We start from the raw sequence: 23,170 nt of genomic DNA on the forward strand, positions 1-23,170 counted from the left end.
CCCAAGGTCACCCGACGTCACCAAACAAGGGCTCGTTCCCTCGGCGATGTTGTCATTTTCAGGAACGCGTCTCCTGCCACCGGCGCTCGGTGAAAGGCAGCGAGAGAGACGCGAGACAGCTCCGAAAAGCCTTGTCTACTCATGAGGAATGAGAGCGCGCACGCTTAGCCCCTGCTGCACTGAATGCCGAGGAGGTCTCGATCATTAAACTGCCCCCATGCTGAGCCCATCATTGCGTGGCCGTCACCGGGTCACCCCGTGGGGAGCGGCAGGTTAGGCTCCTGTTCACAAGCGAAGTCCATTTCGTGTGTTAATCTGCTGCCCCCTAGTGCCGGGACTCGGCTCTTACCGCCACAGTTTTAGCGACACGCGTCGGTCAGCGTTGGTGTACGTCTCGCTGCATAATCTCCAGTGAAGACATGCACAACAAAATAAAGAATTACCAACGGCAACCCAGACCCCGATGGCAGATCTGCCCCAATTCAGCCCCCGTCTAGTTGCCCGTTTCTCCTGCTGTAAAAAAAAGGCCAGCCAAGTCGTTCCCGAGACCCCCTCCGTCCATCACTTGTTTTTTGAAATGTCGTTAAGTACTTTATATTAAGAAGAGGAAATTGAAATCTCTATTATTATTCCGATTATATCGGATGATGATTTCATTTTATTGGCAGAATCCTTTATTATCCCATTTTATAGAAACTTCCATTTCTTTTTGTCGCCAGAATTAACCATTCGTTCATCTAAAACACTGCTTACAAAACACCTACTTTACCTATATGCCCCAAATTAAACGTGACGTGTGTTCCCCCTCCTGTGTTTAACAGGACTGCTGGCTGGTTTAAAATAAGTACAATTATAGGGGTTTCCGGATGCAGGTGAACGCGGACCTGTTAGTCTGACACCTTCAGTAGAACTGTATAAGTGATATGAGGGATCCGTTTAAGTGAAAAGAACCCAGGCTATATTTTCCTGGACGGGTGGCCTCCAAGGCGGGCAGTAAAATCCTGAGTCTGGGTTTTAAGCCTTCATTCGGCAGCAGGTGGCAGCTGAATCACCGGCGCTGCTCGGGAGGCAGCGGTTATGAGTCAGGGTCTTGCCGGCCCCCTCCATGATTTACTCGTACCGTTAATGAGCTTCCTCTTGCCAGCTTTGCCCACGTGTCCTGTCTGCTGCCAGTCTCGCCCCACGAGCAACAGTCATCCAAGCCGAACCCGGCCAACAAACCCAACCAACTGTCTCATCGTTAGAGGGAATGAATCTCACGCCAGCTCTGCCCCCAAAATGCCATCCATTGCCAGACCAAACCAATGTGCTGGCCGCTCCGTTGTTGATAAGCCTCGAGCCCCATGCCAGACCCATTCTCCTAGGTGTCTGTCCTCAGAATAGTTGCCTGAAGGGCAGATAGGGCAGAATGAATGAGGTGGGGGGGCAGCTCAGTCTTTGGGGTGTTTCAGGAGTGTTGCCTGCTTAGAAAGTCTCCATTATACCCGTTTCTCCCGTTAGTTTCATGCTCTCGTCCTCTGCTCTGCCAGGATGTGGCGCCGTAGCAGCCTGTTGCTGCCACCGATCAGTAGCAAGTCCCCTCTTTTTGGCACACACAGTGTTAAACCCCCACGGCTGGGCATTAACAACGGCTGCTTCCTACACCTACTGGAATAAAGGAGAGCGCTGGAGCCTCTCATCCCTAGTTAGATGTCGGCCGATCCTTAGAGACACCTCCCAGAGACGGGAAGGATGGAGGGGGGTGGTGACATCCAGCAGTCTCTATGAGAGTCTCTCGGCAACTGCAGCATCCAACGAGACAATCCTCCCTCTCGTCCGCAGGTCTCGTTACTTCCAATAGAGCCTAAATATACGGACGTCCTCTCGCTGCCTCGACCATGTCCATCAGCCCCCTGCATAGCAGCCACAAGCCCCGTGTGTCCCACAAAGTCCTGCCGGGTTCCAGTCTCAGTGCCACGTTGGGAGACAGGCGGGCGTTCTGAGACCCCCAACCATGCAGTAACCATGTTGGGATTTAGGTTATCAGAGAAGAGGCTTCTCAGGTGAAGGCAGATCCCGGGGGTCTCGTTATCCTGGAGGATTTTCATGGCACGGGGCCGTCTGCCGATAGAGATGGGCTCCTGCATTTCTAAAGGTAAGTTGGGAGAGACAGAGGGCAAAGTTGAATATTGATGAATGGTCTGAGTGCCGGGGGGCAACTTAACAATCCGCTCATTCATTGCAAACCCCCCAGGACTCGCAGGGTTAATGCCTATTTGTTGGGAGCGGAGCGAGTCCGGCGCGTTTCTATAGAGAGGAAATTAAATGGGGGCTTTCAATGTCAGTGGTGGGCACCAGCTCCACAAAGTGGATTAATTAGCCTCGTAAGTCTCTTTGTAAATAGATCCTGCTCAGAGCTTTGGAAATGGCAGTTAATTGGAATAACACGGGAGTTTAATTTGTGGCGGTGGTCCGTGAAGCGCTAAAGTTACTTATAACGGTGCCAATAATCTCCGGGGTCCCGGTTCGTGCATCAGAAATCATTTTTACAGGAAGACGTTTAAAGAAATGGTTATTTTACCAGGGATTCCGCTCCTGTGTAAAACCGGAGGGGCTGCCAGTGATCTGCCGGTGACACACAGGGCCCCGTGTTTAGGGGTCATTCATAAGGTCATTTGTCTAAGCGTCGGCTCTGTGACTAGTTTGCGGGGACTCACTGACACCGGCAGATTTTAACCAATATGGGGTTATTGGGAGCCCGGATTCCACTGTTCTACCTAACAGCCTCTGTCCCAGGGTCACCCCGGGGGGGGCGGTAGTTTCTTGATCCATTGATTGGAAGCACCGGCGAAGGGGGTAACACTACAAACCGGCACCAGGCTTTCACTCCTCTTGTAAAAAGAAGAACAGATTATAATGCCTTTAGTTGGTACCAGCTCTGCCTGTTGAAAGATGCTTGCATCCACCACAGGTTGCCAGAGTTAGGGTAATATGTGATACGAGCCACTATTTATGGGTCCTGATCTATGGATTGGATGAATAGTTATTTAGGAATGTATGGGGACAGAAAGATTATTAAAAGTTTTCGCAATGGATCTCTCTGTGTGGGGAGTCGGAGGACACGGCTGGTAGGAAAATCTGGTAGGAAAATCACAAGCAGAGGCTCTGTGTCCCGAGGCAGGGGCCACCGCACCTCGCACACAGTCAGAGACAGGTTTATTAACAATTAAAATGTTCATTTTACGTGCGTAGGTGAAGCAGAAATATTACTGTTATCACTCTCATCACTGTTATCACTCTCATCACTACTGTCACTCTCGTCGCTATTCTCACTCTCCTCGCTATTATCACTATTCTCACTATTATCTCTACTATCACTACTATTAATATTATTACCTTTTATTTATTCAGCACCAACAAATTACACAGCGTTGTGCAATTTAAATGGGGCAGTTAACACATAAGAAATATACATTAATACATACAGACACATCAGGAGTTGATTATCACTATTATCACTTTTATCGTTATTATTATTACCATGATTCCAACTCTTTAAGCTATTTTGCTTTTTCTGGTACGCGGAAGTCTAACCTCTCGCCATATTGTCAGGGGGCCGCGTTATCTGGCACGCAAAAGTCTAACCTCTCGCCATACTGTCAGGGGGTCGCGTTATCTGGAATTATCCCCTTTGAATTTGGAGAGATTCCATAAGAATCCTCAGCTTATCTTCTCCGTAATGAAAAATTCTTCCTGATTAAGTTCCTGACCTTACGGTCCTTACGGGAAAACAAAACAGAAAACAGTTTATTGAGTCACTCGCAGGAATCTCTCTGGCTCTCCAGATTTTGCGGATGCACCGAAACATGTTTTTTCCCCCATTTTCTTCACTAATTAGGCTGTTTTTGCTTTGTCTTGGCTCGTTGTGTTGTTTTTGTAATACCTTCCTTCTTGGCTCGTGCCACTGCTCTTCCTATAAATCATCTCCATTCTTATTCTCTAAATAACCAGATGTAACCCTTTTCTTTTATTCTCTTTATTCTCATTACGCAGCATCTTCAGGGCAAATTGTGTTACATTTAATGTGGCGTCTGCTGGCCTCCTCCCGCCACGGAATCGCTTCATTATTTCCCATTTCAAAAACGCCATAAAGATAAATGTTACATCCCGAAACTGTTCTAATTGTAGAAGTGAAGAGATCCATCCAATAAACTTATTAAAAGAACAGCTGATTTCAGCAAAGATTCCATAGTGGATACTATTGGAATGATCTGTCCGGCAAACCTAGATATTAGGGGAAGAGAAATAAAGACAGAAAGAAAGTGGAAAGACAGAGAGAAAGAAAGGAAGAAAGCAAGATAGAAGGAAAGAGACAGACAGCGAGAAAGAGAGAAATGACGAATGAGAGAAAGAAAAAGAAGAGGCAAAGAGAGAAAGTATGAAAGAGAGAGAGAGATAGTGAGAGAGAGATAGAAAGAAAGAGATAAATAATAAAAGCATGAGAGAGAGAAAGTGAAAGGAAGAAAGAAAGTATGAAAACGGGAGAGAGAAAGAAAGAACAGAAGGTTGGAACAGAGAGAGAGAGGGAAGAAAGAGGGAAAGAAAGAAAAGGGGAAGAGAAAAGAAGAAAAATAAGAGAAAAATGAAAGAGATAAAAGACAGAAGAAGGAAAGAGGAGAAAAGGTTAAGAGAGAAAGGACGAAAGAAAGAGAGAAAGTATGAAAACGAGAGAGAGAGAAAGAAAGAAAGAGAAATAATAAGAAATAAAGGAAAATAAGAAGAGAGAAAAAGATAGAGGAATAGGGAAAGTAACAAAGGGAGAGAGAGAGAGAGAGAGAGAGAGAGAGAAGAAACAAAATAAGAAATAGAAGGAGAAAGAAGAGTTGGACACTCTTGGTGTAGGTATATTCCTGGAATTTGCCCCTCTGTCAGGCAGGAAGGTCCCTGCAGTCACAGGAGCTGCTCCTCGATATGACGTGGCGAATTCACTTAATTTCTTAGGGGGTATTTGGCTCTTATGCCGGAGGCCGCACTTTCATTATGTCGTTCCCATGGCAACATCGATCAGAGAACCGAGTGGCACAATGACCAAATGTTCAAAAGATGAATATAGAGAGTGAATATAATGAGCACGGACTGCGCAGCGCTGGCTGCATCCGCCGACATGTCCTCTGGGGATCATTCTGAGGGTCCTCGGGTTCAAAACATTTCCCCCCTTAATTAACCCCTTTAAAGCCATGAAGACAGTTTAACAGGAGCTGCCTGTATTAGATTATCACTAAATACGGATATTTATCTCATTTGATGCCATTTCTTTCCTTCCTTTTCTCACCTTATGTCTAAAATGCCCCAACAGTTACCCTGCTGAGCCCTCACATGTCCCCTGGGGATGGATTTGCTAGATTGCAAGCCCACAGCTCAAGTCCCAGCTCAGTTCTATGTTTAGAGATAAACACATTTATACTCTGGGCAGTAAATGTTCTGGGGGGTGGTAAATATTTGGGGCAGTATATATTCTGCGTGGTATAAATATTTGAGGGAGGTAAATAGTTGGGGCAGTATATCCGTCTCACATGCCTTCCCCCGCCACACTCACGAATTGCCCCATATTTACACACAGCTGTGTCTTGGGTATATCTGTATTTGGCTCAGAAGGGGTTTTCTGGGCACAATTCATTAGAGTTCTAGATTTTTCTCATCGAGACGGCGGAGGATCCCGCACGCTCCACCTGTCTGTCCACACACAGCGTCTATCTGCATGATGTTTGCATGTCGTATGCATGAAGTGTCCCTGCACATTAACTGGCTTGTTTTCCAGCAGACGTGCGTGTTTTAGTTGCCATGGTTACGCTCAGGCCTGCGCAACCTCCTGCGTGTGTCTCTGCGTTTGACTTGGAAGAGTCCAGAAACTGCAGAGCATTCTCACTGTGCATGCAGAGCATTGAAATGGTGCCAAGGTGCTGGCACACCATGAGGTTCTCCGGCCTCTGTCCTGGGGAACACTCACTATCAGGTTCTCTGGCGTCTGTTCTGGGGAACACTCACTATCAGGTTCTCCGGCGTCTGTTCTGGGGAACACTCACTATCAGGTTCTCTGGCGTCTATTCTGGGGAACACTCACTATCAGGTTCTCCGGCCTCTGTTCTAGTGCACACTCAATATCAGGTTCTCCGGCCTCTGTCCTGGAGAACACTCACTATCAGGTTCTCTGGCGTCTGTTCTGAGGAACACTCACTATCAGGTTCTCTGGCCTCCATTCTAGTGCACACTCACTATCAGGTTCTCCGGCCTCTGTCCTGGCAAACACTCACTGTCCCTTTCTTTTCCATTATAGAATTTTTCCTCGGTGGTCACAAAGATCTCCACTCAACCAACAATAGCACAAAGCCCACCATCCCCACACCAGAGATACCCCAGCCAGCAGGAGGCACTGCACCCACAGAAACCCCAGAAGAGGCAGAGGACGAGGGGGATAATGACCTTGGAAAGGTATGTACCCCACAAATGTTCCCAGAAAATAAAGCCCTCTCGCTACCTAGTCACTTTCTCCAGGGAACAGCTGCTGCGCCTGGGGCATTACACGGTGATACCGCACTGCACACTCACACTGCAGAGTGATTTAACGGCTGGGGAGTCAAGGTACACAGAACACACGTGATTTACATTTCCTGAACCCAACAAAAAAATTCTAAGGAAAAGGTTGTTTTAAAGTTCTATGCATTTTACCCTCTGTCATTTCCTCTATGTGTAAACGACCTTTTGATCTGTGAATTGCCCCCTTAGTGGGGGGTACAATTATGGCTATAGAAGCCCCTGGTTGTATGTTTTATGTCGGCCCATCCTGGCAAACTGTTTATATTCATGTTTATCCCCAGGAATGCCTCAAGTCACCCAACGGTTTCATGTGTGAGTCCAAACCCAATTCCAGCAACTATGACATCACGGAGCTGGCCACCTCCTCGCTGATTGGTAAGAAGTCCCTGTGACCGTGAGGGATTCGTAAGGCGTGATCTGTGGTAAAAATAACCATAAAGCCAGTGGCTCTCTAAGAAATCACAATCCATTGGGGGTAACTCCTATGACTCAATGTGGTAGTTACCCACCGGTCTCTCTGTGAGTGGTAGGTGCCCCAATCTCCCCCACATTTAGCTCCTTAGTTAACAGGAAGTTCCATAACTATGAAAATGTGAGATGAACTCGCATGCACTCGCATGTTATTGCAAAGACGTGGGTTTTAGCAGTGGGGACCTCAGACCTCTGATTCCGAGACAGGTGTTCCCAGACCTCTGATTCCGAGACAGGTGCCCCCAGACCTCTGATTCCGAGACAGTTGTTCCCAGACCTCTGATTCCGAGACAGGTTCCCCAGACCTCTGATTCCGAGAGAGGTGTCCCCAGACCTCTGATTCAGAGAGAGGTGTCCCCAGACCTCTGATTCCGAGACAGGTGCCCCCAGACCTCTGATTCCGAGACAGGTGTTCCCAGACCTCTGATTCCGAGACAGGTTCCCCAGACCTCTGATTCCGAGACAGGTTCCCCAGACCTCTGATTCCGAGAGAGGTGTTCCCAGACCTCTGATTCCGAGACAGGTGCCCCCAGACCTCTGATTCCGAGACAGTTGTTTCCAGACCTCTGATTCTGAGACAGGTGTTCCCAGACCTCTGATTCCGAGACAGGTTCCCCAGACCTCTGATTCCGAGACAGGTTCCCCAGACCTCTGATTCCGAGAGAGGTGTCCCCAGACCTCTGATTCCGAGACAGGTTCCCCAGATCTCTCAATTAGCCATATATGCTTCCCCCTCGTCGGTTGTCCCCGTTTCCCCCCCGGGGTGTAAATTCGGCTGGGCTGCGCGTTAAAAGCTGACTGGCTGGTCAAGTAACTTGCGTGCGTCGCCCTAATTAGCCAAGGTCTGGAGATTATCTCACTCCGTGTTACTGTGGAAACACCATGAACCAGACCATTAAAGCTCTCATTTCCCCGGGTGCCCCCTGCAAATAGCCTTTTGTCGACTGTTAACCCCGGCACGACGCGGAGCAGTCAACTGCCTTATCTACTGTCAAACGCATAGGTAAACACGCTCTGATTAAACAGCCCCACTCAGCACAGATAATGCGTCCGTCTGATTAACGGGCAATTAAACCTGAAGCTTTTCATAGAGCTGAGATCCCACTATTGCATCAGAGCTCAGGAAGGAGTAGGTTTCAACTGGGCCCCCAAGGGATGCGCGTGGACTCAGTACTGTGACGGGTTAGGGCTTAATCTTTAAACTGGGTTCCATGATAAATGATCCGCTCTCCAACATTTAAAGAGCTTCAGGTCTCTTCATGTCCAGATCCGTGCTGACTTTGGGGGTTATAATACACATCGAGACCAGCATCCTGATGTCATTCTGTCCTCACAGGTCTAGTGCAAACCATTAAAGATCACATCACCAAACCAACTGCAATGGCGCGGGGACGAGTTGCCCACCTTATTGAATGGAAGGGGTGGAGTGCTCCCCAGTCTGGATGGGATCCCTCCTTGACTGATGATGAGAATTACTCGGACCTCACAGATGAATTGAAGGAGGCACGATTTGCTGCAGGTTTGTTAAGACCACGGTGACTCCTGCTGTCATTCAGGGTGTTGCTCGTTAACCCATCAGGTGATTTTATGTTTCTTTGCACAGGGGTGGCTGAGCAATTCGCGATCACGGAAGCGACGTTAAGTGCTTGGTCTTCTCTGGATGATGAAGAAATGCATTATGGGCTGGGTTCCCAGGACATCCGCCAATATCAAGGTGAGTCTGTGAGATGAGAAGGAAGGAGCAGACTCACACAGCAACAATTTCAAGTTTCCCGTTGAGCTTCAGCCAACAGCTGGCAAGTTAACGTTGAGTTAATGGCCAGAGTACTCTATTTATTAAGAATCTGATTTTGTTAAGTTGAAGCTCAGTTCCACCTTGACTCTGGGAACAGGTCACCTTGTGCACCTTCCATTGAGACACAAAGCAAAGATGGGGTTCCAGTTGAGTTGACGTTAGCGTATATGCTATTCGTTCCATGGATACCTACTTGCCCTAAATACCCCATACCTCTGCAGTTCAGGGAGAGTATTGGTGGCAGAGCTAATCACTGGACTGGCACATTGTTTTCCTCTAGGTATGGTGGTTGCTTTAGGAGAGAGAACAGAGTTAAGCATCCCACAGCCCCATTAGTGACTGTGTCCTGCCAAATGAATCCATTATGCGCATGATTTACATCCTCGGCAATAACCCAGCCGTCAAAGAAAGTTTGGGAACTCAGGGAGAATGAGAATTAGTTACAGGAGACCCATCTGTTAGTGTCTTAATGCCACCCCCTGGGGGAGAAATATCTGTGCATCGGGCTCCCTCTTAGAAACCAGAGCTGCATCTATTCCTGGGCCTGATTAATGGAAACAACCCAGATCTGCGTGTGACGGGCGCTATTTCTGTGCTGTATGGCTGGGGACAGGGTGCCGATATCTGGGACACACCGGTGATACCGGGCAGCAGAACCATCCATCAACCGACAGAGGGGGATTAACTGCAGGGATTGGCAGAAACACCGTCACTGGTGGGTTATTTTAAGAATAATGGTTTCACAGAATTCTATAGGTTCCATAAAGGGTTGCCACCTTTCTTGCAAAAAAGTACCGGCCATGCTAATTTGCATCATTAATTATATATGCGTGACATCACAGAAACATAATGTGCACTTACCCCCCCAAAATATTTCCTGTCACAGAAACATAATGTACACCTACCCCCCCAATATTTCCTGTCACAGAAACATAATGTACACCTACCCCCCCAATATTTCCTGTCACAGAAACATAATGTACACCTACCCCCCCAATATTTCCTGTCACAGAAACATAATGTACACCTACCTACCCCCCAATATTTCCTGTCACAGAAACATAATGTGCACCTACCTACCCCCCCCAATATTTCCTGTCATAGAAACATAATGTACACCTACCCCCTCCTCAATATTTCTTGTCACAGAAACTTAATGTACACCTACCCCCCCAATATTTCCTGTCACATAAACATAATGTACACCTACCCCCTCCCCAATATTTCCTGTCACAGAAACATAATGTACACCTACCCCCCCCAATATTTCCTGTCACAGAAACATAATGTACACATACCCCCCCAATATTTCCTGTCACAGAAACATAATGTACACCTACCTTCCCCCCAATATTTCCTGTCACAGAAACATAATGTACACCTACCTTCCCTCCAATATTTCCTGTCACATAAACATAATGTACACCTACCTTCCCTCCAATATTTCCTGTCACATAAACATAATGTACACCTACCCCCCCAATATTTCCTGTCACAGAAACATAATGTACACCTACCCCCTCCCCAATATTTCCTGTCACAGAAACATAATGTGCACCTCCCCCCAATATTTCCTGTCACAGAAACATAATGTACACCTACCCCCCCAATATTTCCTGTCACATAAACATAATGTACACCTACCTCCCCCCCAATATTTCCTGTCACAGAAACATAATGTGCACCAACCTTCCCTCCCCAATATTTCCTGTCACAGAAACATAATGTACACCTACCTTCCCCCCAATATTTCCTGTCACAGAAACATAATGTACACCTACCTTCCCTCCAATATTTCCTGTCACAGAAACATAATGTGCACCTACCCCCCTAATATTTCCTGTCACAGAAACATAATGTACACCTACCCCCCCAATATTTCCTGTCACAGAAACATAATGTACACCTACCTTCCCTCCAATATTTCCTGTCACAGAAACATAATGTGCACCTACCCCCCCAATATTTCCTGTCACAGAAACATAATGTACACCTACCCCCCAATATTTCCTGTCACAGAAACATAATGTACACCTACCCCCCCAATATTTCCTGTCACAGAAACATAATGTGCACCTACCCCCCCAATATTTCCTGTCACAGAAACATAATGTGCACCTACCTACCCCCCCAATATTTCCTGTCACAGAAACATAATGTACACCTACCTCCCCCCCAATAGTTCCTGTCACAGAAACATAATGTACACCTACCCCCTCCTCAATATTTCTTGTCACAGAAACTTAATGTACACCTACCCCCCCAATATTTCCTGTCACATAAACATAATGTACACCTACCCCCTCCCCAATATTTCCTGTCACAGAAACATAATGTACACCTACCCCCCCAATATTTCCTGTCACAGAAACATAATGTACACCTACCCCCCCAATATTTCCTGTCACAGAAACATAATGTACACCTACCTTCCCCCCAATATTTCCTGTCACAGAAACATAATGTACACCTACCTTCCCTCCAATATTTCCTGTCACATAAACATAATGTACACCTACCTTCCCTCCAATATTTCCTGTCACATAAACATAATGTACACCTACCCCCCCAATATTTCCTGTCACAGAAACATAATGTACACCTACCCCCTCCCCAATATTTCCTGTCACAGAAACATAATGTGCACCTCCCCCCCAATATTTCCTGTCACAGAAACATAATGTACACCTACCCCCCCAATATTTCCTGTCACATAAACATAATGTACACCTACCTCCCCCCCCAATATTTCCTGTCACAGAAACATAATGTGCACCAACCTTCCCTCCCCAATATTTCCTGTCACAGAAACATAATGTACACCTACCTTCCCTCCAATATTTCCTGTCACAGAAACATAATGTGCACCTACCCCCCCAATATTTCCTGTCACAGAAACATAATGTACACCTACCCCCCCAATATTTCCTGTCACAGAAACATAATGTGCACCTACCTTCCCTCCAATATTTCCTGTCACAGAAACATAATGTACACCTACCTTCTCTCCAATATTTCCTGTCACAGAAACATAATGTGCACCTACCCCCCCCAATATTTCCTGTCACAGAAACATAATGTACACCTACCCCCCCAATATTTCCTGTCACAGAAACATAATGTACACCTACCTTCCCTCCAATATTTCCTGTCACAGAAACATAATGTACACCTACCCCCCCAATATTTCCTGTCACAGAAACATAATGTACACCTACCTTCCCTCCAATATTTCCTGTCACAGAAACATAATGTGCATCTACCTCAGTTTACTTTTATCAGTGCAGGCAGGAGTTGGGACATAAGGCTTTTTCCTCTGAGTCCACAGACAGCGAGCTTGCACAGGCCGGCCGGTCTGCGGATGCTGCCAGATTCCAGAGCGCTGGAGGAAGTGACGTCATGAAATTAAACATCACATCCCCCCAGCGCTCAGTCTCCACCAATCACGCCGTCACGGCACGTAGCGCTGCGCTAAAGACAGAGTGGCAGGAGGGGGAGAGCTCTAATGAGTGCCAATCACCCTGCCAGTCTGCCCTGCAAAAATATTTTTAATATACTAATACCGGCAGGGTAGTCTAAATACCGGCTGTGCCGGTGAAATACCGGCCAGGTGGCAACCCTAGTTCCAAAGAAGAAGCTCCACGGTATGGAGCCCTGTAACACCACATTTACTGTTAATATACTTTATTGGCCAGCTCTACAGCTCTAGTAAAAGGGGAGGGGGTTTGGGGATCTCCATTGCACTTGCCCTGTAGCCCTGTCCCCGGGGAGCTTTTAAATGCCCTTATAACCTGTGCCTTTTCTGTGCAGATCTGGAGAACCTTTACCTCCAGGGGAGGCTGCTGAGTTACGCTCGCGATGCCTGTGGCTCCGATCTCGGAGGAAGCCTTCCCGGCCTGTCTTACTCTTCAGCTTTGTCCTTGGCCGTGGCCCCTCAGCTGCTGCCTGCGGAGAGGTGGGATCTGGCTGAGGGGGCCCCAGGCCAGTGCCCGTTACCCAAAGCAGCCAGAAGCAGCAGTTCTGATAATTCCAAAGCCCCGACAGCTGGTGAAGGAGACCCGGCTCCAGAATACTACAAACTGCGGCTCAACACCTCCTTGCACTACGTGGATAGCAGCTCCATGTCCGAGGACGAGGTGTTTTATAACTAAGACGCAGCTGAGACACTTCCCGAGGAACATCAAGGAACCAGGAGGCCATGGGTCTTTGGGTTCTGAGTCACGCTGCACAGTTTGTGGCCATTAAAGCCTTGCCTGACCACCATACCTTGGGATCCCATCTACCCCTCACCTCGGCCCCTGTGTGCAAATAACACACAGCTCCACTCGTGTCATCGTCATGCAAGTGACACAAGGATTTTACCGAGCAAAAAGAATGTATGGTGCAGGAGACAGTCTGGGCTGTTATGGAGTAATCGGGACATCCTTAATCTCGCTTCGAGGGAAGATCTCATCCCGAAAGGCTGGAGATTTATTCGTAAAAGAAAAAAAAAACTCAAAACTTTCCGAGAAGCGGCCCCGACTATATATGTCCCGTGATATAGACACCTTCAGTCCAGACCAGCATTTACGTGGAAGGGTCCACCTGCCGCAATACGCTTTGTCGTTAACAGTAGAATTGTCCTGAGCCGAAGCCTTATTCTTTGGAAAGCGTGTGTTTGCGTGAGAAGCTGTTCTGTGCTCCTGAGAACGTCTCGATGTCTTAGTGCCTGTTACGTGATGCCTTGTAGTGAGTGACATCCGGTATGCTGCGCTGCATAGTGACTGCGGATTGCGCCTCAGCACAGCGGGGCGTTTGGTGTATTCATACTGTAATAAGGACAATCCGGGGATTCAGGGGTTACTGGGTTTGGGGTCTTTCGAGAAGTAAAAGGAATCCAGGTTTAAGAGATGTTATTCTGAAGGACGGAGCGGTACCCCAGCGTCTCACCACTAGATTTGTACCCCCATTCTCACCACTGGAGTGTCTTTACAGTAATCTATTGTTCCGTGCGGGTGATATATATATATATTTTTGTATGTTGTCGATGGAGCCGTGTGAATTAGTGGGCACTGAGGGTCACGCTGGGTTTGTACAGCGCATTCCCCTCCACCACCATGTTATTGTCCTGTGAAACAGGTGAATGTCACGATGACTTAATAAAACTCAGAGACAGGATCGTGTTATGAGTCTAATAGAACACACTGGGGAAGCCAATTGCCCGCCGGGCAGTTTCATGGGTCTGGCTGTAATCCCGGCGCTGCTGCCCCGCTCTGCACTCTGGTGTTCTGGTGACACCCTGTGGCTGATATGGGAATTGCATGTTTACTGGAAGACAGGGCAGATGAAGGGTAAAATCCTGAGGATATAATTCACAATTTTCCTCTATTTTAGGTATTATGCGCAAAATAATATTACATAACATATACTTCTTCTCAACCGTTCATGTAGATTACACTCGAGATCGTACGAAGGTAAACTGTTCTCTCCTCTTTTATTATTCTGCTTTTCATAGATTTTAACAACAAAAAAAACCATCTAGGCGTAACAGTGATACAAAAAAGACCTCAAAAAAGAGTCATATGAATTACTAAAAATACAGTGATTCTGTTGTGCAGAAGGATTGGGGCTGGTGCGATTTGTGGCACATGTACTAATTATGTGTGAAACACACTCAAGATGTAGGACTAAAAACAAACATCAAATAATTCACAATTAAATATAAATTTTGCAACAAACTAAAAAAAATTCACATTGTTGACCGACATGTAAAGTGCTGCCCCCTGCAGTATGTGGGGAGTATAGCTGAGTAATTTATTCCCTTCTGTGAGTTTATACCCCCCAGTGCACTGCAGGGGGCAGCACTTTACCTGTGCCGGTCAACAACACATGTGGTCCCCGTTTATGCAGCTTTCTTCAGATAACGGCGTTAACGATGATCACCGGCGGTGCTTCCTGCTCCCGCCTGCTTCATTTCGGGTTTGCAAGAGCCTCGATGGCCATCCTCAGCTAAAGACAAAAGATCACCGTTAACTATCAGCGTCCAGGACTTCCAGATTCCACCAGATGCCTGCGCAGCAAGTACCAGAACACAGGAGTAACATTAACTGGGTAATTCCCTGCAATTCATACCTCGTTCCTCGTAACACGTCCAACAATCTGGCCGCTTTTGGTGACAAACACATGCTGCAGACTCAGCAACTCAAAGAGATGGTGTGCCTGTAATATATGGTAAAGGGTTAACAGCTGCACCTAAAACCGACTGTATGTTACCCCAGTATATCAGACCCCGGGGCAATTACCCCTTAAAAAAGAACCCACATGTCAGGGGTCAGGAGCAGGTAAATCCACGTCATGAGTCAGGAGCAGGTATGGTTATACCTCGACATGTGGCATTTTAGTAGAGTTGGGGGCAGTTCATGAATTTACCTCATGCAGAGAGGTCCATGTGGACAGTTGGAAGGTGATCGGCTCGATGGTGCATCTGCCCTTCAGGTTATTCTCGTTCTCAGTCTAGAGGAGGATGGGAAAAGCTCAGATAAGGGTTATTCGTAATTAATTGTGTGAACATTGGTGTGAATTGAATGGTATTTAAAGGGTAAATATAGTTTTTTATCTCCTGTTGTTATTGGAAAACGTCTGGCTCAAAGACTCCAACGTGCGGGAGCATGTCCCTCGGGGGGTCTCATCTGGGACACACGTATAATGAGCATATTCACAACAAGCAATTCTGGAGCAAAGGTCTGAATGTGGCCCAATCAGCAGGGACATTCCATTGGTTTCTATGGTGACTGCTCCATGTTGAGAAGTTTGTCCCTTTTTGTATAATCCTGGCCTTTCACCCCCGTTGTGTAGAAGGCACATTTACTGTGGATGTTGGGTGGAAAATGGATAAAAACCTTCCACACTCCCCACCTTGCTCTGAATGGCCTTAGGCTGTTGCTGTGATTCATGGGTCTCCAGGAAGCGGATCAGCTGGGACCTCTGGACTTTCCCCACCAAAATCCGGGACTCTGTGGGAGATGGAGAGTACAGGAGCATGTAGAAAATGCATCTTCCCCTGACATCTCCTAAATAGATGTTTAGGTTTCCATCACAACCCTAATGCCTGCCCTTCAATCCATCTCACCCGTCAGTCTGCAAGCTTTGCTAATGGCAAAGTGTCCCCCGTGTTCCCTCTCTGGATAATGACCATACCTGTGTTAAACCTACTAACATGTTATCTGCTAAAGATGCCACGACATGTAGCAGAACATTACACAGAGCCAGGGACTCAACCCACGCGGCCTGGCAGGATTTGTACTAAAGGTCTGATAACAACAATTCTCAGCATACACAGAGAGGTTGGGACATGGTCCAGCTCAGCCTGTGCTCTATAAACACGAGACACTTCACCTGTATTCTCCACCACGGGGAACTCTTGGTCTTCAGAAGACGTGATCACACTGAGGACATCTTCAAAGCTGGCATCGGTGGAAAGGACCTTGATGTCCGTATCCATAAACGTCTCGGTGTTCACTTTATAAGAACTGGGGAGGGGGCAGAAAACAAGATGGATCATAAACCTCACTCTGTGGTTCCCTCAATTTATCAGCAGCTGGCTCTCCCGCATTTATTAGTTGCCCCTACACTTCACTTTACATTTTACTTACTTTATTTGTCGGCTTCGGATTTTTGGTAGGTATGGAAGTTTCTTCACAATAATGGTGCCATCGTAGAAGGATGGCTGGAATTTTTGGGCGATGGCATTGGCGACCAGAACAGAGAGAATCACCGGAAGGATGTGCGCTATCTGACCGGTGGCTTCGAACGCCAGGAGCGCGGTGGAGAGACTGTGTGTAACTGCCCCTGAATAAGCAGCCGCTCCTATAAATGGGGAGAAAGGGGATAGTGAAACCAAATAAAACTATGAGCCACATGACCCTGTCCTGTACATAGCAAGCAGGGAGACACAGAGGAATAAACCTATGGCATGAACCTTGTTCTAGACTTAAACATAGACTTTAAGGCCCCATCGAGTCTGCCGATGCATATTACCGGTATTTGTGAATAAATGAATGCAGGACTTTACGGTATCCATAGTACAGAAGCTTCTTGGGTAAGATGTGACTGTAACAGCTTGGGAAGGTGTTGTCTCTGTCTTTTATGTGCCAGAAGTCCAAGATCTGGTTTTAAAATCATGGCAGCAGAGGTGGTGCACCATAGATGTGTCTCACCTGCCAATGCGTAGCCTCCAGGTATGATGGGATTAATCGCCCCATCTGTGGTGATGCCATTTGGAAAGATGAATGATACAGTTTCTCCCACCAAGCGCCCAATGGCAGCCCCTGGGGAAAGAGCAAGAAATGAGGACACCTTGATGAGGAAGAAAGAAGTGAAAGGGTGACTTAGTAGAATAGTAGTCAACTCCTGGTGGGAAGGAAGATGTTGGCCAAGAATGAGGTGAAACATTTAAACCGTATGAGAGATACAGTCACCTTGTGAAGCTGTAAGACTAAGATGGTAGAACTGAGGAGATAGCAACCAGGAGGTGATGGAGGAGAAGTAAAAGAGACCTCGGGGAACACTCACCAAATACAAACACCGGCATGAAGTATCCTGCAGGCATAGGCAGGGTGGTGGCCAAAATAAACATCCAAAACTGCAGAAGAAAGATAAAGAAGATGAATGATCAGGCTAGAAAGTCTGTTAGACTATAGAGACGCGCATTTCTGACCACTAAACATTTACCTTCATTATGATAAAGAAAAGCAATGTGCCAAAGATGGTGATTTGGGGGTTCGCCCATTCCATCCAAAGGTTGTCGGGGTCCATTCCAGGTGGTCTCTCAAGAGAAGCATTCTGGGAAAGTGTCCACCATGTACGGTTATCAAAGAGTGAGGTGAGAAGCTCCTTCATTGTGAGCTGTAAGTAACATGACCCAGCACAAGAGTTACAGATGAGACAAAGCGAGGAGGGTAAATTGGAAACTTTGAACATAAATCCTAATATTAGTGAATAACCTGTGGAAAAGAAAAACTGATAGATCCCTCCGCTCTGACCTTACAGACCATCTGTCTCCTCCAACACCACAAATCAGTGACTGAGAAATAAATGTCTTCTACATTCCTGGCCTTGGACCATTATACGGTCCTCCCAAGAACCCCTGCCTTCAACACTGGACAATATGGGATGCTGAAAAAACTTACCCGTGAAGCCATAAACCGTCCCAGACTCTCTGGAAATGTTATAGATGCCACCAGGAGCGCCACCAAGGCAGAGTACAGGGGTTTACTAAACACAAATGAAGGACGAATTACTAGCAAAAGGACGTCCCAATCAACGCAAAATAAATATGACAATTAGAATGGAGATGGGATGAGCTGCCAGTGGCCCCGGTGAAGCATGTGCGTCGCCAGTATAGAGGTCTGGAGATCCCCAGTGTCTGTTTTCACGGCAATAAGTTTGGTGTTTTGTGAATAACGCCTGGCTGGTGATTAAATGGGGCAAATGTCAGGTGGGCAGCTGGGGCACATTTGTCAGTTAAATGGGGCAGGTTCAAGCATTGAGATAAGACTCACTCAGAGGCCAGCAGCTTGGAGGTGAAGCTATTCCTCCGGACGTATCCCAACAGCCAGCGCTGGCAGAACAGATAGGCGCAGCTCACCACCCCGCAAATCACCCTGCAGGGGCAAAGAGAACAAAACCACCACGTTTACCTCTCACTATCATGTGATTAATACTTTTCTAAGGCATTGAGGCAGACGGGCAACTTTAATCCAGTGACAAGAAAGCCTAACAAACTGGCTCTGGAACGCCAGGCCTGGCTCGTGCGTAATTCTCTATTCTCATCTCAAACCTGAAGAAGACAGGAGAAGAAGAATCGCTCTTCTAGATTTAGAGCCTCACATATCATGACCAAGTCTCTGCTCACCCCAACATCATGAAGAAAAAAGTCTCCGGGAGGTCAAACGGAAAGCTGATCTTAAAGTTGGTCTTGAACAAGGCGGTGATGGTGTCTGGAGGAGATGAACACGATGGGTTAACTGGGGGGACATTATTCACATCCCCGGCAGGGGAATGGGCTCTAATAACAGCAGAGGCTCCGAGGGTTTAGGTAATAAGTGCCAAACATCTTTAGACGCAATCTTAAATTTAACATTTCTGTATTAAGGTGGCAGATGTTTAATGATTTGGGGTTGAATTATAGGCTAGTGGCCAATGACTAATGAAGGGGGTTCCTAGTGAATGTCTCTTCGCAGCTTTCATTCTGACATCTTAGGGGTTCTATGCGTCTGTAGACGGTCCGAGCACCCCTTACCCTGCTCGCTGTTAAACACGGCTAATAAACGGAACATGAAGGCTCCGCAGGTGGCAGCGAAGAATCCTCTCCAGTAATTTCTGATTGCAAAATGCGACGACATCACCTCCACGCTGAATAAGACACCTGAGGGACAGAGATCAAACATCAACCGGCTACTGCCATAAGCAGGGAAACACGGACCTGTTAGTCTGACCCACTTTCTATCAGGGCCACTGTTTGTATCCTGTTACATCTTTGGAATTTCAGCCAACTTAATTGCAATCGACAACATATTCCAGCCACCAATATCGCTTATTTACACCTCATTATCTCATGCTCTATGCACTGCACCTACCACTGATAGGAGCCCCAAACACCGTAGACACGCCAACGGCCGCCGCTGCCACCAGCATTTCATGCTCTTTGCTTTTATTCTGCAGAGAGATAGAAGACGTTAATCAGTCAGCATTCTCGAGGAAACACAATTAAGAAGCTGAGAGTTCGTCAATCATATCTCGTGTTTAATGTTATCTTCTCGCTCAGAGTACTGGACTCAAAATTTATCATGACTTCACAGGAGACCTCCACGCATTTGCTGATGGACCAAAGATCGGAAAAGTCTGGACCTCCCAGGGAAATAAGCCAAATGACTTAATACAAACAGGGTGCTGGGTGTATAGCGAGGGGCATTAGTGGTAGGAAGAGGGAGGTGGTTCTCCCACTTTACAGATCTGCGGTCAGACCTCACCTAGAGTAGTGGATACAGTTCGTGGGGATATCTAGAATGATAGTGACTTTCTGGAGAGAGTTCAGAGGAGGCGACTAAAATGGGGAACGATTTACAGGAAAAACTGAGGGATCTCAATATGTCCAGCTTCGGGGAGAGAAGAGGGGGGGGGGGTTATGATGATCTTTAAACTGTAATCTTAATGGAATCTTAATCGCTATGTTCCTAGGACTTCTTACTTTTAAGAAGGATCCCTAAGGTAACCCAAACTTCCCCGACTCGCCTCATAATCTCCGGTGACAGATTTTCTCATTCGGCCAAGGTATGCGGCAATCATGCTGGAAAGATGAACGAATGGACCCTGCAAGGAGAAGACAACAAACACGAAACCCTTTAACCTTCCAGACGTGGATATTCAGTGGTCTTTGGTCCATCATTCCTTTTGGAGCTTTGCCGGGCATCTCACTTGGAGGGTTGAGGGGCGAGTTTTGTGGTTGGAAGCGTTTCTTGTAGAGAAATGGCTCAACTCACCACTTTGCCCAAGAACATGGTGCTTCCAGCCGACAGGGTACAGGCCAGACCCACCACTTTGGCTCCAAAGTTCTTGATGGTGAGATATTCCTCCAGAATGACCCCGGTGAGGATTGTCTTCAGTTCAGGGATCCCTGAGCCTGATGACACAGCAATGAGTGAAGAACATCGGGGCAGATAGGAAGGGAAGGGGCAGAAACCCAGTTAATTAGAAAGGAAACCTTACCTCCAGAATGAGGGGTGATACTCTGTGCAAAGCCTGTAGAAAATGCCACCAGGGAGATGGGGTAAACGATCCAGGAGAGGTATCTGAGCAGCATGTTTTCTCCCAGCTCCTGCTGCAGCCACCTGTGAGCTTTCGGGGAGAATAAAGAGGGTTAAAGCTGGCAAGGGGGTCATGAGGGTGCGGAGAATGGGTGATTTGGGGGAGCATGGTGGGCAATCACCCCCTCAGCTGGCTTCATTTTCATTGCTTGCAATTCCGCAAAGGGCCACATTGGGGCAGCATCTTGAGTATGATGAATCCACCATGACTGGATCCTCTCTGTGATACTATGGTGTTGGACTTGCCATGGGGCACTAAGCATTTTGCATTTAGACCTCTTGTGGCCATATGAGAAACTGCAAGTAATAATGATACTGCCTCCTATGTTTTTTTGGGGGGATGGAGGTTGTGAATCTGCCCCCTGCTGCTGCCCTGCGCAGTCACACCTTTCCCACGGCGACACGGGCCACATTCAGGTGAACGGCCAGGATCTGAATCCTTCGACAGACGCAGATACCAATCCCTGCCACGTACAGACAGCTAGGCGCCAGAGCTGTAATTCTCAGACCTGCCGGTGCCATACCCTGCCCACGGTGCCGGCTGCCCTGGCCCTGTCACCGTACCAGCCCCAGTGATAAATATCTCAAATTATTATACATCTCTCCCGGCCTCCGGGGCCAGAACACAAGTCATATATCTATACATTGTTATCAGCTAATTACTGGAGGAACGACCTGAATTCAATCCCACGGTCTCTGACAATAAACACGTTACACGTATGTTACACGGAACCCGGTGGACAGTAATCCTTCTGGCACTTATAGGGTTAAATGTTTCCAGAAGCCCATCCCCCACCAGACTGTATATTTATATGAATCATTTATTACAAATTGACTCATTCATATCTTGGCTGATCCTTAACCCTGCGAGCTCCATCTAAATCTGGTGGAACATGCCACGTTCAAATTGGTGGTGTTACAATACAGACAGGCTTGGGGTAGTGGGAGTTGTATCCCGGCTCACCAGTTTTTGATTATTCGGGAAGCAAAAGGTGGTATTTTTGGTATCGTATGTAAGCTCTGAAACGCGCCGGTTTGGCACAGATACTTGTTTCTGATTGGCTGCCAGTGACAGCCGACATTCCCTGTATAGAGGCCAGTGAGAATATAACGTCCTGTCCTGCAGACTCCGGACGCCCTGCTGACGGCCCGATACATTTATCTAGACAGCACTCCGAAAATAGCCCCGCAGTGAGGGCATCACAAGGTTAATGGCCGAGAGGCAGATAGGGCAGCTACTCATAGAAACCTGTGAGAAATGGGCCATCCGGGAGGGGGTTAAATGGTTTTAGGAACTTTAAGGAGAATATATGGAACGGCGAGATATTCGGAGCAGCCATTTGCTGGGGCAATAAGTTTCCTCCGTGTTTTGGACGTTTGTGCGTCTTAATGTTTAATACTCGCGATGAATGTTCCAGAGCCAGGCCCATAGTAATTGCTACTGATAAGACCCGTAGCGGTCGGTGGGGGTCCGTCACGGCCCATTAAACAATCCGGGGAACCAATTACCATTCAGCATGCGGGAGACGGTGAAATCCATGGTGAAGCTGATTAGTGCCATAATAACGCCGAGCGCAAACAGGAAGTACCAGTCATCGCCAACGCGGAAGAGGAAGCCTTTGAGGCCAAGCAGGCAACCTGTGCGAAAAGCAGAGGAACATCAGCATGTTCTCTATATACCTCTATATACCATATAAACATACAGCATACACAACTATACCATATAGTATAGTCTGACTACAACTCCTATAATCCCTGTAAAACCATCAAATTAGCGTCCTCACCTTTAACCGTCCGCCGTGTTCTGGGCCATGGCCGGAAGACGTCCTTTTGTAGCAGCGTCCTGTCCTCTTTTTGTTCAATGGTCAGCGCCTCCATGGTGGAGAGAGTCCAGAAAAAGCACTTCTTTTAGGACCTGCTCTGGTGGCTCCTCTAGTTCCCAAATTCTCCTCAGATTTGCTAATAAATAGTATAACATATAATATAATGTATAATATATCTTTTTCTGCAACATTGTTTTTATTTGTTCACCAATAGTTTATTATCTTGAAGAAATAGAACAATGTTACAGAATATTACAGATTAGATCCCAAACTTTGTTACTTTGGTTTTTTCAATGCCCAATTCCTGAGTTGATGGAACCCAGAATCCCCCTTCTTGGGGCCACTCAGAAGCTTCCATTAAACTGAATGGCTGTAAATACCCTCAGTGGGGCTGTAGTGACAGGGTGGAGGGGCAGTCTGACGGGCACATTGCGACTGAGGGGGTGCGTGGTAAATCAGAATGTTCTACATGCACACAGACCCCAAACATGCACACAGACCCCAAACACACACACAGACCCCAACCACACACAGACCCCAAATACGCACACAGACCCCAAACACGCACACAGACCCCAAACACGCACACAGACCCCAAACACGCACACAGTCCCCAACCACACACACACAGTGACTAATAGAACCGTACCGCTTACAATTTTAAA

The 23,170-nt window shown here is 47.1% G+C and overlaps 2 protein-coding genes across 2 annotated transcripts; one reads left to right on the plus strand and one right to left on the minus strand.

Moving 5' to 3' along the window:
* The first annotated feature begins 2,112 nt into the window (after positions 1-2,112).
* Positions 2,113-12,990, plus strand: LOC149284145 (protein FAM131C-like). Its single transcript, XM_089497089.1, has 6 exons — positions 2,113-2,134; positions 6,314-6,468; positions 6,855-6,948; positions 8,381-8,563; positions 8,648-8,758; positions 12,650-12,990. The coding sequence occupies exons 1-6, from the start codon at positions 2,113-2,115 to the stop codon at positions 12,988-12,990; spliced, it is 906 nt and encodes a 301-aa protein (XP_089353215.1).
* A 1,798-nt stretch (positions 12,991-14,788) lies between these two features.
* Positions 14,789-22,560, minus strand: LOC149284146 (chloride channel protein ClC-Kb-like). The gene is made up of 19 exons (XM_089497090.1): positions 22,467-22,560; positions 22,192-22,320; positions 20,585-20,713; positions 20,359-20,498; positions 20,111-20,188; positions 19,456-19,534; positions 19,119-19,244; positions 18,732-18,816; positions 18,379-18,480; positions 18,007-18,091; positions 17,549-17,722; positions 17,390-17,459; positions 17,035-17,145; positions 16,471-16,684; positions 16,214-16,347; positions 15,734-15,831; positions 15,248-15,331; positions 14,951-15,037; positions 14,789-14,827 (listed from the first exon to the last, which is right to left on the minus strand). Exons 1-19 carry the CDS (start codon positions 22,558-22,560, stop codon positions 14,789-14,791), a joined length of 2,058 nt encoding a protein of 685 aa, XP_089353216.1.
* Between the last annotated feature and the right edge of the window lie 610 nt (positions 22,561-23,170).

This window comes from Sceloporus occidentalis, unplaced genomic scaffold (genome assembly GCF_023333645.1).
Source record: "Sceloporus occidentalis isolate IW3139 unplaced genomic scaffold, rSceOcc1.0.p SCAF_98, whole genome shotgun sequence".
Taxonomy (NCBI): Eukaryota; Metazoa; Chordata; class Lepidosauria; order Squamata; family Phrynosomatidae; genus Sceloporus; species Sceloporus occidentalis.

What these genes read in the sequence shown, in the direction of transcription:
- LOC149284145 (XM_089497089.1), top strand. Translation starts at nt 2,113, where the DNA reads ATGGGCTCCTGCATTTCTAAAG. An exon ending in GGCCACCTCCTCGCTGATTG is followed by an intron (nt 6,949 to 8,380) that starts GTAAGAAGTCCC and finishes CTGTCCTCACAG; the next exon opens with GTCTAGTGCAAACCATTAAA. An exon ending in GGAGGCACGATTTGCTGCAG is followed by an intron (nt 8,564 to 8,647) that starts GTTTGTTAAGAC and finishes TTCTTTGCACAG; the next exon opens with GGGTGGCTGAGCAATTCGCG.
- LOC149284146 (XM_089497090.1), bottom strand. Translation starts at nt 22,560, where the DNA reads ATGGAGGCGCTGACCATTGAACAAAAAGAGGACAGGACGCTGCTACAA. An exon ending in TATCACCCCTCATTCTGGAG is followed by an intron (nt 20,499 to 20,584) that starts GTAAGGTTTCCT and finishes CTGTGTCATCAG; the next exon opens with GCTCAGGGATCCCTGAACTG. An exon ending in CTGTCACCGGAGATTATGAG is followed by an intron (nt 19,535 to 20,110) that starts GCGAGTCGGGGA and finishes ATCTCTCTGCAG; the next exon opens with AATAAAAGCAAAGAGCATGA.